The sequence below is a fragment of the Meriones unguiculatus genome, chromosome 14 (assembly GCF_030254825.1).
Source record: "Meriones unguiculatus strain TT.TT164.6M chromosome 14, Bangor_MerUng_6.1, whole genome shotgun sequence".
In the NCBI taxonomy this organism is placed as follows: Eukaryota; Metazoa; Chordata; class Mammalia; order Rodentia; family Muridae; genus Meriones; species Meriones unguiculatus.
Window position 1 is genome coordinate 47,254,664 of NC_083361.1, and position 18,261 is coordinate 47,272,924.

The 18,261-nt window shown below is 40.8% G+C and overlaps 1 protein-coding gene across 3 annotated transcripts in view; it reads left to right on the top strand.

Moving 5' to 3' along the window:
• Atp10a (ATPase phospholipid transporting 10A (putative)) overlaps positions 1 to 18,261 on the top strand; it is a 192,743-nt gene that overhangs the window by 121,354 nt on the left and 53,128 nt on the right. For all 3 annotated transcript variants that reach the window (XR_009585526.1, XM_060367242.1, XM_060367243.1), the window contains exon 3: positions 15,899 to 15,984. Coding sequence is in view for 2 of the 3 variants with exons in the window: in XM_060367242.1 (XP_060223225.1) it covers positions 15,899 to 15,984 (86 nt within the window). In the remaining variant the exon portion in view is untranslated. The remainder of the gene's footprint in view (positions 1 to 15,898; positions 15,985 to 18,261) is intronic.

Consider the following 18,261-nt stretch of genomic DNA (forward strand, 5'->3'; position numbering starts at 1 on the left):
TACTGATTTTTTTTTAGTTGATTTTGTATCCAGCCACTTGATGAAGGTGTTTATCAGTTGTATAATTTTGGGGGTCACTCATGTATACTATCATATCATCTGCAAATAGTGATACTTTGACTTCTTTTTTTTCTGAACTGAATCCCCTTTATCTCCTTTAATTGTCTTATTGCTCTAGCAAGGACTTCAAGTACTATATTAACAGGTATGGAGAGAGTGGGCAGCCTTGCCTTGTCCCTGATTTCAGTGGAATTGCTTTAAGTTTCTCTCCATTGAGTTTGATGTTGGCTATAGACTTGCTGTATATTACCTTTACTATGTTTAGGTAAGTGCCTTGTATCGCTGATCTCACCAGGACTTTAAACATAAATGAATGTTATATTTTATCAAATGCCTTTTCAGCATCTAAGGAGATTATCATGTGGTCATTTTCTTTCAGTTTGTTTTTATGGTGGATTACACTGATGGATTTCCATATATTAAACCGCCCGTGCATGCCTAGGATGAAGCCTACTTGGTCATAGTGAATGGTATCTTTGATGTGTTCTTGGATTTGGTTTGTGAGTATTTTATTGAGTATTTTCACATCAATGTTCATAACAGAGATTGGCCTGAAATTCTCTTTCTTTGTTGGGTCGTTGTGAGGTTTAGGTATCAAGGTGACTTTGATTTCATAGAATGAGTTTGGTAATGTTCTTTCTATTTCTATTTTGTGGAATAGTTTGAAGAGTATTGGTGTTAGCTCTTCTTTGAAAGTCTGGTAGAATTCGGTGCTGAAACCATCTGGCCCTGGGCTTTTTTAGCATGGTAGACTTTTGATGAAAGCTTCTATTTCCTTAGGGGATATAGAACTATTTAATTGATTTACCTGGTCTTGATTCAGCTTTGGCAAGTGGAATCAATCAAGAAAATTGTCCATTTCATTTAGATTTTCAAATTTTGTGGCATATAGACTTTTGAAGTAAGTCCTAATGATTGATTGGATTTCCTCAGTGTTTGTTGTTATGTCCCCATTTTCATTTCTGGTTTTCTTTATTTGGATGATGTCTTTCTGCCTTTTAGTTAGCTTGGCTAAGGGTTTGTCTATCTTGTTGATTTTTTTCTTGGTTTCATTGATTCTTTGAATTGTTTTATTTGTTTCTAATTGATTGATTTCAGCCCTGAGTTTGATTATTTCCAGCCATATATTCCTCTTGGCTATGTCTCCTTTTTTTTTTCCCTAGGACTTTCAGATGAGCCTTAAAATTGCTTGTATGAGATGTTTCAAATTTCTTCTTGAAGGTACTTAGTGCTATGAATTTTCCTCTTAGCACTGTTTTTATTGTGTCCCATAAGTTTGGGTATGTTGTGCGTTCATTTTCATTGAATTCTAGGAAGTCTTTGATTTCTTTCTTTTTCTTCCCTGACCCAGCTGTCATTGAGTACCGAGTTGTTCAGTTTCCATGTGTATGTATGCTTTTTGTTATTTCTCTTGTTGTTGAGGTCCAACATTAGACCAAGGTTGTCAGATAGAATACAACGGATTATTTCCATCTTCTTGTATCTGTTGAAGCTTACTTTGTGACCAACTATATTGTCTGTTTTGGAGAAGGTTCCATGAGATGCTGAGAAGAAGGTAAATTCTTTTGTGTTTGGGTGAAAGCTTCTGTAAATGTCTGTTAGGTCCATTTGAGTCATGACCTCTGTCAGTGTCATTGTTTCTTTGTTTGATTTCTGTTTTGTTGGCCTGTCCTTTGCTGAGAGCGAGGTGTTGAAGTCTCCCACTACTAATGTTTGGGAATCTATGCATAGTTTCAGTTTTATTGATGTTTCTTTTAGAAATGCGGGTTCTCTTGTATTTGGGGCATAGATGTTCAGGATTGGGATGTCTTCTTGGTGGAATTTTAGTTTGATGAATGTGAAATGACCTTCCCCATCTCTTTTGATTATTTTTTTTGATAGTCTATTTTATTAGATTTTACAATGGCTACTCCTGCTTGCTTCTTGGGTCCATTTGCTTGGAAAATCATTTTCCAGCCCTTTACTCTTGGGTAATGTCTGTCTTAGTGACTCAGATGTGTTTCTTGTATGCAACAGATTGTTGGATTGTTTACGTATCTATTCTGTTAGTCTGTGTCTTTTTATAGGAGAGCTGAGTCCATTGGTTTTGAGGGAGAGTAATGACCAGTGGCTGTTAGATCTTTGATAGTGATGTTGACTGTGGTAGTGTGTTTTTGTCCCTGGCTACTTTTAGTTTTGCTGTAGTGAGGTTATTTATTTCCTGTGTTTTCCTGTATGTAGTTAGCTTTCCTGGGTTGTATTTTTCCTTCTAGTGTCTTCTGTAATGCCGGATTTGTGGGTAGGTATTGTTTAAATTTGTTTTTGTCATTGAATATCTTGTTTTCTCCATCTGTGATGACTGAGAATTTTGCTAAGTATAATAGCCTGGGCTGACATCTGTGTTCTCTTAGGGTCTGCATGATATCTGTCCAGGCCCTTCTGGCTTTCATAGTTTCTTCTGAGAAGTCAGGTGTGATTCTGATGGGTTTGCCATTATATGTTACAAAGCCTTTTTCTCTTGCAGCTTTTAGTATTTTATGTTGTTGTTCTGTATACTTACTGTTTTGATTATTATGTGGCTGGAGGATATTCTTTTCTTGTCTAATTTATTAGCTGTTCTGTAGGTCTCTTGTATTCTTAAAGACCTCTCCTTTAAGTTGGGGAAATTTTCTTCTATGATTTTGTTGAAAATAAATTCTGGGCCGTGTGGGAGGGAATCTTCTTTTTCCTCTATTCCCATTATTTTTAGGTTTTGTCTTTTCATGTTGTCTTGGATTTCTTGGATGGTCTATGTCAGGAATTTTTTAGATTTAACATTTTCTTTGACAGATACATTGATTTCTTCCATTGTATCTTCCACATGTGAGATTCTGTCTTCCATCTCTTGTAGTCTATTGGTTATGTAGTCTATTGGTTATGTAGTCTTTGGTTGTCTCTGTAGTTCCTGTTTTTTTCCCTAAAGTTCTTTCTCTCCACAATTTCCTCCATTTGTTTTTTTCTTTAATTTTTCCAATTCTATCTTCAGATATTGAGCCATTTTGTTGATTTCCTTCACCTATCTGACTGTATTTTTCTGTTTTTCCTTCAATTCCTTCAGCTATTTGTTTGAACATTCCTCTTTTATTTCTTTTAGTGATTTTATTATTTCCTCTCTAAAGGCCACAAACTGTTTAGCTGCATCTTCCTGTACTTTTTTACGGATGGCCATAATCTCTTTGACTTTATCTTTCTTTAGTTCTTTACGCATTTTACTTGTTTCCTCTATTATCCTGTTCATAAGCATAGATGTAAGGTCTTCTTCTTGTATTCCAGTTATGCTGGGGTGTCCATAACTGCTTGCCCCTGAATAGCTGGGTTCTGGAGAATTCATATAGCTCTGTCTTTTGTTGATTGAACTTTATGCTGGCCTCTACCCATTGGGCTATCTTAGGTGTTGTGTGTTAGTTTCTGTTCTTCATGGAATCCTGTGGTGGGGAGAATCTCTTTGATAGGAAGATGATTTTCCTTAAAGAGGCCTCCTCAGCTTTTTGGGTATGGTCACTGAATGCCTGGTGTTTTTCAGGAGTTGCCACAGCTCACCTCAGGCATATAGATCTGAATGGTAACTGTGGTCTTTGTTAGTCAGCGGGCCTCTCCTCTCATGCAGAGAAGTCCTGGAGACAACTGCCCTGTTCTGTGTTTCTTGCTGTAAATTTAGTGAGCTGCTGCTGTAACCTGGGCTCCCTGAAGTTTGGTCAGTTTAATTAGGGAAAACTGGTTGCCCCTTGGAGCAGTATCTGGGACCTGATCTCGGGGATCCCAGGCTTCTGTAGTTCTGGGGTTGGAGCTCTGTGCCCCAGTACCCAAGCAGTAATCAGTGGCACAGCTCTCATGCAGCAGGAGTCTAGAGCCTGGAGCCCCCGGGTGCCCAGAAACATTTTTCTGTAGCTGGGTGTCCTGAAGGAAGGCCAGATGTTTCCCCCACCATGGGGTTTCCTCCCAACAGGGACACCCAGTCTCTGGTTTTTGGGTGGCTCATAGAGCATGCTGGTGCTGGCTCATGGTGGCTCCAAGCTGGTGACTAGATGCTTGCAGGAAAATGGGAACTTTTCCAGAGAACTTTTCTGAGTGTGGTGGTGGTGGTGGGGTTGTCTGAGCGCTCTAAACTCATACCTACTGTTTTCCTTGCTGTGGGGTTTTCTCCAGACAGGGGAACCCAGTCTGTGATGCTCTTTCTTTAAGTTGGGAAAATTTCTTCTGATTTTCTTGAAAATATTTTCTTGATTGTGGAGCCTGGAATCTTCTTTTTCATCTATTCCTATTAATTTTAGGTTTCATCTTTCCATGTTGTCCTTGATTTCTGGAATGTTTTGTGTCAGGAACTTTTTTGTTTTAATGTTTTCTTTGAGAGGTATATCTATTTCTTCAATTATATCTTCAGCACCTGAAATTCTTTCCTCCATCTCTCGTATTCTCTTGGTGATGCTTACCTCTATGTTTCCTGATCTCTTCTCTAAGTTTTCTATCTCTATAGTTTTCTTGGTTTGTGTTTTCATTATTGATTCTAATTTTGTTTTCAGGTCTTGAACAGTTTCATTCATTTCCTTCACCAGTTTGATTGTGGTTTCCTGTCTGCCCTGATGGCCTCTAATTGTTTGGTTGTATTGTCCTGTATTTCTTTGAGAGATGTGCTCATTTCCTCTTCATATGCCTCTAATAGCTGCATAAGCATTGCTTTAAGGTTATTTTCCTGTGTTTCAGCTGCATGAGAATAGCATTGTTTTGGGAGCAGGGATTCTGGTGGAGACATAATATTCTGTTTTTTATTAAGTGTGTTCTTTCATTGGCCTTTAGCCATCTAGTTTTCCATAGCCTTGGCTGTTTGTTTCTTGACCCTGTACCTAAGAGTAGATCCTTCCATCTTTGGTGTGTGAAGTAGTCTTTAGGATGACCAGAGAGGTTCAGGTGAACATGAATGTCTGCCGGCATTTTGGATGCAGCCATGCTGGGGTGGTTGTTTCAGAAGGCAGAGGTGTTTGTTCCAGACAGGGGCGCAGATGCCTTGAAAGGTGGAGTGAGGCGCCGGTGCCTTTAATGGTAGAGTCGCTGGTGCAGGTACCTTGAAGGGGAAGGGCTGCAGGCAGGGTTGCTGAAGAGCAAGGGGCATCTATGCAGGTGCCTTAAAGATTTGGCTTGGGCATCTCAGGTGGTAGCTGAAAGGGCACAGATGCTTCAGGTATCAATCACTAGTATTCAGGTTTTGACACAGCAGCTGAGCTGTAGCTTACAGGCCTACCAGAGATTGCGCTCTTGAAACTCAGGTTTGCCTGTATTCCTTCCATTTTGGATCAGGGATCCCTATTATTTTATTGTCCACCTGGTCTCCACAGGGGGATCAGTAGAACCATAGCCTGGATCCATCATTCCAACTCCCCAGGTGTCCCTCCAGTCCCAGAAGTACCAAAGTCACTGTTTTGGATCCTGCCACCCTTTTACTCACTGGTTTTGCAGTCTTTGATCTTCTGCCCCTTAGATAAGCTACACACTGGTTGCTACCATCTTTGTATTGGTAATCACTCTTCAGGATCCTATATTCTAGGTAGTGTACCAACTGAGGAAGCTGGAGTGATGGCTTAGTAGTTAAGAGCATGCTCTGCTCTTGTAGAAGACCCAAGTTCCCAATACTCATATCGTGCTGTAACTCTAGCTTCAGGGAATCTGAAGCCCTATTCTGGCATGGCACCCACACAAAGCCACATAATTAAAAATAAAATATACTCTTATATTTATGGTTGTGAGTCTACCTTTAACAGTTGAGCCATCTCTCTAGAATCTTATGAAAGAAGGGGGAGATAGGAAGACCTGGAGGGGACAGGAGCTCCACAAGGAGAGCAACAGAACCAAAAAATCTGGGCACAGGGATCTTTTCTGAGACTTATATTCCAAACAAGGACCTTGCATGGAGATAACGTAGAACCCCTGCCCAGATGTAGCCCATGGCAGCTCAGTTTCTAAGAGGTTTCCCTAATGATGGGAACAGGGACTATCTCTGACATGAACTCAGGGGCTGGCTCTTTGATCACTTCCCCCTGAGGGGGGGTGCAGCATTTCCAGGCCACAGAGGAAGACAATACAGCCAGTCTTGATGAGACCTGATAGACTAGGGCCAGATGGAAGAGGAACACCTCCCCATTAGTGGACTGGGAAAGAGGCATAGGAGAAGAGGTAGGGAGGATGAGATTGGGAGGAGACAAGGGAGGGGGCTACAGCTGTGATACAAATAAACTGTAATTAATAAAAAATAAATTAAAAATAAAATATACTAAAAATAATCTTCCCCAGCAAAGTTCTGAAAGAACACTGAATGTAGTACAATACCTGACATTTGTGTGTTATCAAACAGTTGTTACTAGTCAATAGGACTTTCAAAATTAATTTATCCTGTCTGAGAGTGGGGCTCAAGACAGTGAATTCACTTAGTGTAATTGAAGCTTTGGGCTCAGTCTCTAGAATAAAATTAAAAATAAACAAATCAATTAAAAAATAAAAGCAGAAGAGGTAGATCCAAGGAAAATACCCATACACTCACTTATGGCAGCAAGGCGCTGAGGGTCTCTTATAGGCTGGATGGGCATGTAGGGTCTCATGTATGCTGGACAGGCACCTCTCACAGCTGAGAAGGTGCCTAGGGTCTTGCATATTCTGGGTATATGTGCTTGGATTTTGCAGAGGCTGTGCAGGTGTCTAGAGTCTCACAGATGCTTCATGGATATATACAGTCTCACATATGCTGCTCAGGTGCCTAAGGTCTCACATAGGCTGGAAAGGTGCCTTGGGTCTTGCATAGGCTGGAATGGTGCCTGAGGTCTTACATAGGCTAGAAAAATGCCTAGAAACTCTCATAGGCTGGACAGGTATCCAGGTTTTCTCATAGGTGGACAGCTATGCTAGGGTCTCACACAGGCTATACAGGTGCTCTGCCACTAAGCTCTATCTCCAGAATGAGAGACATTTTAAATGAAAAATTGGAATTGGCCTTGGTGTGGTTTGGTGAGGTTGCCACAGATTGAGGGTTGAACCAACAGACACTTATTTTCCCAAGGTTCTGTAAACTATAAGACTGAGATGAAGGTATCAGCAGTTTGATGTCTTCTGAGACTTCTCCCATGGCCATTTTCTCGATATAGACTCATGGTTGCCCTTTCCACCCTCACCATGTGTGCCTATGTCATATCTGCTTCTGATAAGGACACTAATCCTATTAGATCAGCCCTGTGTTTGCAACCTCATTTTAGCTTAATTAGTTCTCTCCAAGTCCTGTCTCTAAACACATTCACATTCTGTATTCCTGGAGGTTATGACCCCAACATGTACATTCTGTGCGTGAGAGGAGCACAGGTCAGCTTCTAAGAGACTCTGAAGATTCCCCTAGTTCTGAAAATCCTCTGCAGTTCCAGATGAAGCCAGACATCTGTGCCCTGGGCATGTATATTTCTCAAGGCACATGGTTGGGGTAGAGCATTACAGATTCAGTGATGAAGCCCCGGGGACAGAATGTCCTACTGTTTCCAAGCTGTGCGTTTTACATTTTTTCTTAGTGAGAATGAATAATAAACAGAGATGGAATATTTTAAGTCATATCTTCTTTGTCTGCCAAAACTCATCCTGACATTCTGCAGAAGCCACTCCCTTCCTGGCCATCTTGTATGCTGTATCTGCCACTGTCTGCTATGGAAAAAGCAGTCCACTAGTTTCAAGATAATTCATACAACTTTAAATAAACACTAGATGCTAAAGCAGAGGCCCACTCTGAAAATGGAATGCCAGGCTATTTCAGTAAGGGAGAGAGACTTATGATGACTAAGAGACTTTAAGAAAAGCCTTTGTAAATGGCATTCCATGAACTGGAATCGGAGATTAGTGGTAGAACACTCTTGTAGTTCATGCAAGGCCAGAGGTTCAAACTATACTATTGCAAAATAAATACAAGTTTAAATATTTCAAAATCAGCTGTTGCACTAGAGCTGATATTGCCGAGTAAGTCTTCCTCAATGTCCTGGGAAACATTGAGATGTGACTTTTGAGTAGTTATCTCTATGGTTGTATTGTGTACAGGGACATACACTGTTGTGATAGAGTACAGTTCACCTGGACTACACTTTTTGTGATGTTTCAGCCTGCTTTTCCAATGATCTGTTCCAGCAAAAACAGGCTTATTGATTTTTTTAAACCGTATAGAAATGTTTTATTTTATTTTATTTTTTTAATAATTTTTTATTAATTACACTTTATTCATTTTGTATCCCCCCCATAAGCCCCACCCTCCTCCCCTGCCGATCCCACACTCCCTTCCCTTTCTGCATGCATGCCTCTCCCCAAGTCCACTGATAGGGGAGGTTCTCCTCTCCTTTCTGATCTTAGTCTATCAGTTCTCATCAAAAGTGACTGCTTTGTCCTCTTCTGTGGCCTGGTAAGGCTGCTCCCCCCTCAGGGGGAGGTGATCAAAGAGCAGGCCAATCAGATTATGTCAGAGGCAGTCCCTCTTACCATTACTATGTAACCCACTTGGGCACTGAACTGCCATGGGCTACATCTGTGCAGGGGTCCTAGGTTATCTCCATGAATAGTCCTTGGTTGGAGTATGAGTCTCTGGGAAGTTCCGTGTTCAAATTTTCTTGTTCTGTTGCTCTCCTTGTGGAGACCCTGTCCTCTCCAGCTCTTACTATTTCCCACTTCTTACATAAAATTGCATTCACTGTGCCCAACAGATGGCCATCAGGCTCAGCATCTGCTTTGATAGTCTGCAGGGCAGAGGCTTTCAGAGGCCCTCTGTAGAAGGTTCCTAGGTTGTTTCCTGTTTTCTTCTTCTTTTGATGTCCATCCTCTTTGTCTTTCAGGATGGGGATTGACTGTTTTAGTTAGGGTCCTCTCTCTTGCTTAGTTTCTTTAGATGTACAGATTTTAGTGGATTTGTCATATGTTGTATGTCTATATGAGTGAGTATATACCATGTGTGTCTTTTTGCTTCTGGGACAACTTACTCAGGATGATCCTTTCCAGGTCCCACCATTTACCTGCAAATTTCATGATTTCCTTATTTTTCATTGCTGGGTAATATTCCATTGTATAGATGTACCACAATTTCTGCATCCATTCTTCAGTTGAGGGGCATCTGGGTTGTTTCCAGCTTCTGGCTATTACAAATAAAGCTGCTGCAAACATGGTTGAGAAAATGCCCTTTTTGTGTACTTGAGCCTCTTTTGGATATATGCCTAGGAGTGCTATGGCTGGATCTTGGGGAAGCACTATTCCTAGTTGTCTGAGAAAGCACCAGATTGCTTTCCATAGTGGTTGTACAAGTTTACATTCCCACCAGCAGTGGAGAAGGGTTCCCCTTTCTCCACAACCTCTCCAGCATGTGCTGTCACTTGAGTTTTTGATCTTGGCTATTCTCATGGGTGTAAGGTGAAATCTCAGAGTTGTTTTGATTTGCATTTCCCTAATGGCTAATGAGGTTGAGCATTTCTTTAAGTGCTTCTCTGCCATTCGATATTCCTCTACAGAGAATTCTCTGTTTAGCTATGTTCCCCATTTTTTAAGTGGATTACTTGGTTTGCTGCTTTTCAGCTTATTTAGTTCTGTATATATATATACTGGATATGAGTCCTCTGTCAGATAAAGGGTTGGTGAAGATTCTTTCCCAATATGTAGGCAGTAGCTTTGTTTTGATGACGGTGTCCTTTGCTTTACAGAAGCTTTTCAGTTTCATGAGGTCCCATTTATTGATTGTTGCTCTTAGAGCCTGTGCTGTTGCTGTTCTGTTCAGGAAGTTGTCTCCTGTGCCAATGAGTTCAAGGGTATTCCCCACTTTTTTTTTTCTAGCCGATTTAATGTGTCTAGTTTTATGTTGAGGTCTTTCATCCACTTGGACTTCAGTTTTGTGCAGGGTGATAAGTATGGATCTATTTTCATTTTTCTACATGTAAACAGCCAGTTGGACCAGCACCATTTGTTGAAGATGCTATCTTTTTTCCATTGTATGGTTTTGGCATCTTTGTCAAAGATCAGGTGTCCATAAGTGTGTGGGTTTATTTCTGGGTCCTCTGTTCTGTTCCATTGATCCACCATACTGTTTCTATGCAAGTACCATGCAGTTTTTAAAACTGTTGCTCTATAGTACAACTTAAGATCAGGGATGGAGATACCTCTAGAAGATCTTTTATTGTAGAGGATTGTTTTAGCAATTCTGGGTTTCTTGTTATTCCATATAAAGGTGAGAATTTTTCTTTCCAGGTCTGTAAAGAATTCTGTGGGTAATTTGATGGGCATTGCATTGAATCTGTAGATTGCTTTTGCTAAGATGGCCATTTTTACTATGTGAATCCTGCCAAGCCATGAGCATGGGAGATCTTTCCATCTTCTGATATCTTCTTCTAATTCTTTCTTCAGAGACTTGAAATTTTTTTCATACAAGTCTTTGACTTCCTTGGTTAGGGTTACTCCGAGGTACCTAATGTAATTTGTGGCTATTGTGAAGGCTGTTGTTTCCGTAATTTCTTTCTTAGGCCTTTTGTCTTTTGTATACAGGAGGGCTACTGATTTTTTTGAGTTAATTTTGTATCCTGCCACTTTGCTGAAGGTGTTTATCAGCTGTAGGAGTTCCCTGGTAGAGTTTTGGGGGTCACTCAGGTATACTCTCATATCATCTGCAAATAGTGATAATTTGACTTCTTCCTTTCCAATTTGTATCCCCTTGATCTCCTTCAACTGTCTTATTGCTCTATCCAGGACTTCCAGAACTATGTTGAAGAGATATGGAGAGAGTGGGCAGCCTTGTCTTGCCCCTGATTTCAGTGGAATTGCTTTAATTTTCTCTCCGTTCAGTTTGATGTTGGCTATAGGCTTGCTGTATATCGCCTTTACTATGTTTAGATATGTGCCTTGTATCCCTGATCTCTCCAATACTTTGAACATGAATGGATGTTGGATTTTGTCAAAGTCTTTTTCAGCATCTAGGGAGATTATCATGTGGTTTTTTTCTTTCAGTTTGTTAATATGGTGGATCACATTGATGGATTTCTGTATATTGAACCACCCCTGCATAACTGGGATGAAGCCTACTTGGTCATGGTGGATGATATCTTTGATGTGTTCTTGTATTCAGTTTGCGAGTATTTTGTTGAGTATTTTCACATCAATGTTCATAAGGGAGATTGGCCTGAAATTCTCTTTCTTTGTTGAGTCTTTGTTAGGTTTAGGTACCAAGGTGACTGTGGCTTCATAGAATGAGTTTGGTAATGTTCCTTCTGTTTCTATTTTGTGGAATAGTTTGGAGAGAATTGGTGTTAGCTCTTCTTTGAAGGTCTGGTAGAATTCTGCGCTGAAGCCATCTGGTCCTGGGCTCTTTTTGGTTGGGAGACTTTTGATGACAGCTTCTATTTCTTTGGGGGATATAGGACTATTTAATTGATTTACCTGGTCCTGGTTCAGCTTCGGTAAGTCAAATCAATCAAGAAAATTGTCCATTTCATTTAGATTTTCAAATTTTGTGGCATATAGACTTTTGAAGTAAGTCCTAATGATTGCTTGAATTTCCTCAGTGTCTGTAGTTATGCCTCCCTTTTCATTTCTGATTTTGTTGATTTGGATGGTGTCTCTCTGCCTTTTAGTTAGCTTGGCTAAGGGTTTGTCAATCTTGTTGATTTTCTCAAAGAACCAGCTCTTGGTTTCATTGATTCTTTGAATTGTTTTATTTGCTTCTAATTGATTGATTTCAGCCCTGAGTTTGATTATTTCTAGCTGTCTACTCCTTTTTGGTGTGTCTGCTTCTTCTTTTTCTAGGGTTTTTAAGTGAGCCATTAAGTTGCTTGAATGTGCTGTCTCAAATTTCTTCTTGAAGGCACTTAGTGCTATGAACTTTCCTCTTAGCACTGCCTTCATTGTGTCCCACAAGTTTGGGTATGTTGTGTCTTCATTTTCATTCCAGGAAGATTTTAATTTCTTTTTTTATTTCTTCCCTGACCCAGCTGTCTTTTAGTAGCAAGTTGTTCAGTTTCCATGTATGCGTAGGCTTTTTGCTATTTCTGTTGTTATTGAGGTCCAGCTTTATTCCATGGTGATCAGACAGGATACAAGGGATTATTTCAATCTTCTTGTATGTGTTGAGGCTTACTTTGTGACCAATTATGTGGTCTGTTTTGGAGAAGGTTCCATGAGGTGCTGAGAAGAAGGTAAATTCTTTTGTGTTTGGGTGTAAGGTTCTGTAAATGTCTGTTAGGTCCATTTGATTCATGACCTCTGTTAGAGACATTGTTTCTTTGTTTAATTTCTGTTTGGTTGACCTGTCCTTTGTTGAGAGTGGGGTGTTGAATTCTCCCACTATTAGTGTGTGGGGATCTATGTGTGGTTTAAGTTTTATCAATGTTTCTTTCACAAATGTGGGTGCCCTTGTATTTGGGGCATAGATGTTCAGGATTGTGATGTCTTCCTGGTGGAATTTTCCCTTGATGAGTATGAAGTGTCCTTCCCCTTCTCTTTTGATTAATTTTGGTTGAAAGTTTATTTTATCAGATATTAGAATGGCTACTCCTGCTTGCTTCTTGCATCCATTTGCTTGAAAAGCCATCTTCCATCCCTTTACCCTCAGGTAATGTCTATCTTTGTGACTTAGGTGTGTTTTTTGTATACAACAGATTGCTGGGTTTTATTTACGCATCCATTCTGTTAGTCTGTGTCTTTTTATTGGAGAATTAAGTCTATTAATATTGAGAGAGATTAATGACCAGTGGCTGTTAGATCATTTGAATTTGATGTTGGCTGTGGTCATACGGTTGTGTGCTTGGTTGCTTTTTGTTTTACTGTAGTGGGGTTATTTATTTCCTGTATTTTCTTGGATGTAGCTAGTTTTCTTGGGTTGTATTTTCCCTTCTAGTGTCTTCTGTAATGCTGGATTTGTTTGTAGGTATTGTTGAAATTTGTTTTTGTCATTGAATATCTTTTTTTCTCCATCTATGAGGACTGAGAGTTTTGCTGGGTATCGTACCCTGGGCTGACATCTGTGTTCTCTTAGGGTCTGCATGATATCCGTCCAGGCCCTTCTGGCTTTCATAGTCTCTGTTGAAAAGTCAGGTGTGATTCTAATGGGTTTGCCATTATATGTTACTTGGCCTTTTTCTCTTGCAGCTTTTAGTATTTTTTCTTTGTTCTGTATACTTACGGTTTTGATTATTATGTAGCAGGAGGATTTTCTTTTCTGGTCTAATTTATTGGGTGTTCTATAGGCCTCTTGTATTCTTATTGGCCTCTCCTTTAAGTTGGGGAAATTTTCTTCAATGATTTTGTTGAAAATATTTTCTGGGCCTTGGAGAAGGGAGTCTTCTTTTTCCTCTATACCTATTATTCTTAGGTTTTGTCTTTTCATATTGTCTTGGATTTCTTGGACGGTCTGTGTCAGGAAGTTTTTGGATTCAACATTTTCTTTGACAGATACATCGATTTCTTCCATTGTATCTTCCACACCTGAGATTTTTTCTTCCATTTCTTGTAGCCTATTGGTTATGGTAACCTCTGTAGTCCCTGCTTTCTTCCCTAAGTTCTTTCTCTCCACCATTTCTTCCATTTGTGTGTTGTTGTTTTTTTTTTTTTTTTAATTTTTCCAGTTCTATCGTCAGGTCTTGAGCTATTTTGTTAGTTTCCTTCTCCTGTCTGACTGTATTTTCATGTTTTTCAGTCAATTCCTTCAGCTGTTTGTTTGAACAATCTACTGTTTCTTTTATTTCATTCAGTGATTTAAGTATTTTGTCTCTAAAGGCCACAGACTGTTTGGCTGCAGCTTCCTCTATTTCTTTTCGTATTTTATTTGTTTCCTCTGTTATCTTCTTCATGAGCATAGATGTTAGATCATCTCCTTGAATTTCAATTATGCTGGGGTGTCTAGGGCTATTTGCCCCTGGATAACTGGGCTCAGGAGATGCCATGTTACTCTGGCTTTTGTTGGTTGAACTTTTACGCTGTCCTCTACCCATTGGGCTATCTTAGTTGTTTGAAGTTAGTTTCAGGTTGTTCCTGGACTCTTGCAGAGGAGAGAATCCCTTTGGCAGGAAGATGTTTTTTTCCTGAAGGAAGTCTTCTCAGCTTTTTAGGTATAGTCACTGGATGGCCAGTGTTTTTCAGGAGTTGCTACAGCTCACCTCAGGCATAGAGACCTGGGTGGTAACTGTGGTCCTGATTAGTCAAGAGGGTTCTCTTCTCACCAGAAGTCCTGGAGACAGCTGCCCTCCTTCTGGGTTTCTTGCTGTAAATTTAGTGATCAGCTTTTGTAACCTGTGTGACCGTGGTTTGGTCAGTTTTGTTATGGATAACTGGTTGCCCCTTGGAGCAGTATCTGGGGGTTGATTTCAGGGTTCCCGGTCTCTTTTGCCCTGGGGTGTGCAGTTCGTCTGTACTGGTGAGCTGGGCACACAGCCACTCAGATGATCCAAGCAGCCCGGTTTCTTCCTTGCCTGTGGGGCCCTCTCCAGGCAGGGATTCCCAGTCTCTATTGCACTGGGGCGTGCAGCTTGTCTGTACTGGTGAATTGGGTGCGCAGCTCTCCGCGAGGCGGGAGCTTAGTTGTGATGGCGGCGGGTGCCTGTGGCCCGAGAGACCTTCCAGGGAAAGACTGTGTGACCCGTGATCAGACTGGCAACTTTGCTTCCCCGTGGGGTTTTCTTGCGACTGGGACTCCCAGGCTTAGGCACCCTTGTGCCCACGGATCAGCCTGGGAAAAAGTGATCTGGACACGCAGGCTTGTGGCTCCAGCCCAGAGACCCAAAGCCCGAGTTACACGGGATTTCTTCCGGGTTCTGGCTGGGCAGCCGAGAGTGGGCCCGACTGATTCCCATGCCGTGGGAGCCTCCCCTTACCTGGGAAACACGATTGCTGCAATTTTAGGGCCCAGAGTTCAGTCTCCTGGTCGCTGCATGGAGAGTGCTGTCCCGCTTCTCAGACAGTGCTCTCCCGGCGCCGCCATCTTGGCTCTCCCTGGCTTATTGCTTTTGTGACAGAAAATCCAATGAACCTGACCAGAAACTGATTTATTAAGAAAGAAAGAAGAAAGAAAGAAAGAAAGAAGAAAGAGAGAAAGAAATTAAGAAGAAAGAAGAAAGAAAAAGAAAGAGAAGGAAGGAAGGAAAGAAAGAAAGAAAAGAAAGAAAGAAAGAAAGAAGAAAGAAAGAAAAGAAAGAAGAAAAGAAAGAGAAATAAAAAGAAAGAAATTCTTGGTTTCACTAGGTTCTTTAAGGCTTTTTTACTTCATTTTTCTCCATTATTATTTTGTCTCTTTCTGACCTCTTGGAGGAGGTAGGCAACGTTACATCCATCAATGGAAAAATATAAACATTTATTTTACAGAGAGATGTCATTTCTCTTAGAGCAGAATCATAATGAAGTTGCGGATAGTTGGCTACTTAAATTCCTTCCAACAAAGGTTAATAAAGAATCTTTAAAGAACATCTAGGGAATGAGATTTTAGCATAAATTTCTATTTTCAAGTAGGAATTGCTTCTCTAAATTGCCATGAAGAAATAGAAATGACCTTATGTATCTCAGGAAACCTCACTCATCCATTTTCCTTATGATGCCTCCTTTGCTATTATCTCAGTCTCTAATTTTGCATTACAACTAATTGTTTCACCTCACTAACTACAAGTCTGCATGGCTGTTCATAGTTAAAACAAGTTATTGTTCATTATAAAAATAAGAAAGCATGCATTCTGCAGAGATTCATAGCCAGAGTCCGTGAGGGTTCCCCTACCATGGGTGTGAGACAGATGAACGTGAGCCTTTTAGAGCAGAATGGCCAAGCCTAGCTTTCTCTAATGTGTGTGTACTATTATTTCAGGTCTCTGAATTCAATCCTTTGACTTTCACCAGTGTAATCGAGTGTGAGAAGCCAAACAATGACCTGAGTAGGTTTCGTGGCTGCATGTGAGTATCATGGATCTTTGCAAATTTTCTATTTTTTCTTTTGATAAACCATATCCACACATAGGAACATAAAGTCAAACATGCTCTTGGATATTCTTCACCACATACATCATTTTTGGCTGATTTTGGAAGTAATTCGTAAGATCCTGTCAACAGTGGGGACTTGTCAAAAAGGCACTGTATTATTGAGGAGTGACTGATTTTCCCTCTGAGAGACTGAGGAACATAAGAAAGGACAAGAAGCTTATGACCATTATACCTGGCCACAAAAAAGGAAGTCAGAGACCAGAGGCCAGGCAGGAAGAGCCTTCCTGATCATTCAGTCACTGAACAACACTTTATTGAGTATTCGCTGTATACTGGTACTAGCCAGTGCAGTGACTGAACAACACTTTATTGAGTATTCGCTGTATACTGGTACTAGCCATTGCAGTGACTGTAAAGCAGTAACAGATTTTGCTGTCATGTTTATTTCTTCTAATTAGGAGAAAAGAGATTAGTGTGTGCAATAGCTCAGCCCCCCTTTTTTGTTCCTAAGCAGAAAGACCAAAGGTGGATAAATGTCCCTGGAACGGCCATGTGGAGTGATACTTGGTGAATCTGGGTCAGGGGTATGTGGAGCTCAGGAGGTCACTCACTATACTGTTTGGTTTGTTCTTACATGTATTTGGAATTTTTTCTACTAGAAAATATTAAATACTAGAAATAATGCTAGTTTAGGGAAAACAGTGGATGAAAGTAGCATGTCCATGGAATTGTTCAACTGCAAATGGGAGCTGTGAGAAACAGTTTCATGGAGAATGAAGCAGATGATAAGGATCTAAGGACACCAGGTTCAGGCTGTGTGGCATGCCAGTGACTCCTTCTGTGAGAATAGAACTCATAAACTTAATTCCCTGAGCATCCATGTGATGATGCCACTGTGCAGTACAGAGCAACCTCCCTCATAAATGAACTCCTGCTTTCTGTTCTCTGAAAGCTTTGGGAGACTGTTGCTATCTCAAGCTTTTCTGATGATGACAACTTAAATGTCCTGGCTGCCACATTGCCAGAAAGAAACACTGAGTACAGTATGACATAGCTTATAGCTGCCATCCAATCAGTCATTTTTTACTTCTTCTACCTTGTCCTTCCTGCTTGCTAGTCTCCAGAAAGTTCTGGCTGAGAAACAACATGGAGACACAGGTGGTCTAAGTGCCACCTGCCCCTGGTCACTGGATTCTTAACCCCGTCTTACTGATTTCCCATCTCTTTTGGGCACAGTAGTTTAAATAGGTCATGGGATGGACTCTTGGGGTGCAAAATGGATCCTCCTCCAGTGCTCACATTGACTGGTTCTGTAAAGGTGGACTGTAAGCAGCAGCATCCTAGAAATTTTCCTGCAACTCTAAGACACTAAAGAGTAAGAAGCTTTACCCCAGGCAGTTAGGTTGAAGCTGCTCTTGGGAATACTAGTACAGAGGTACAGAGGGAGGGCACAGAATCATATGAGCAGGTGTCAGGAGGGGATCTGGGTTGAGAGGTGTACCTTCCACAGAAGCAGGCCTGACTGTGCCGGTTTCTTATCCTTCTTCAGAGAAGGGAAGGCACAGCCTACCTGAGTCCTAATACTTGTACTGGGAGCTAGTTTACAAAGTACATCAGTTACAGGATATGCTCTTGGTCTGGGACTCAGGTACTCCTCTCAGCCACCACAAAACAGAAGATGCTTGACAGGGAGTCAAGGCTTGCCTCCAATATCACTGCCAGGCATGCCTGCAGATTTGTGCTTCTAAGGACCAGACAATCCAAACTCAAATCTACGGTCATTATTACTCAGAAAATGTAACTCAGGGTTTTGGCTTCCCACCCCTTGCCAGAACTGACGGTTGTAGGAATGTTATCCTGCATTTCTGAGCTCTGGTCTAATTCTGTAAATAGTATAACTGTTCCTTCAGCATCAGGCTGACTTGAGAAGCAAATGAAAAGACCTGTGTATACCATGTGATATAGAAGTCATTGTATAGAGAGGGTGTTTTTTTGCCTTATTGTGTGGCTCCATTGATAGGAAATGTAGGACTATCTGTGAGACAGGATAGGAATCACAGGTCGCCAGAGCTTGGGAAACCAGTATTGCCTGGGAAAGAGAATGACTGGCAGGGTTTTTTTCTGGCTGGAAGAAACATTGTTGAATTATTTGCTGCTGATTTCACAGCTCTGAAAATATAAACACTGAGCTTTTTATTTTAAATGAGTAAGTATTGTGGGATATGAAGTACATTGCAGATTAATAGGAAG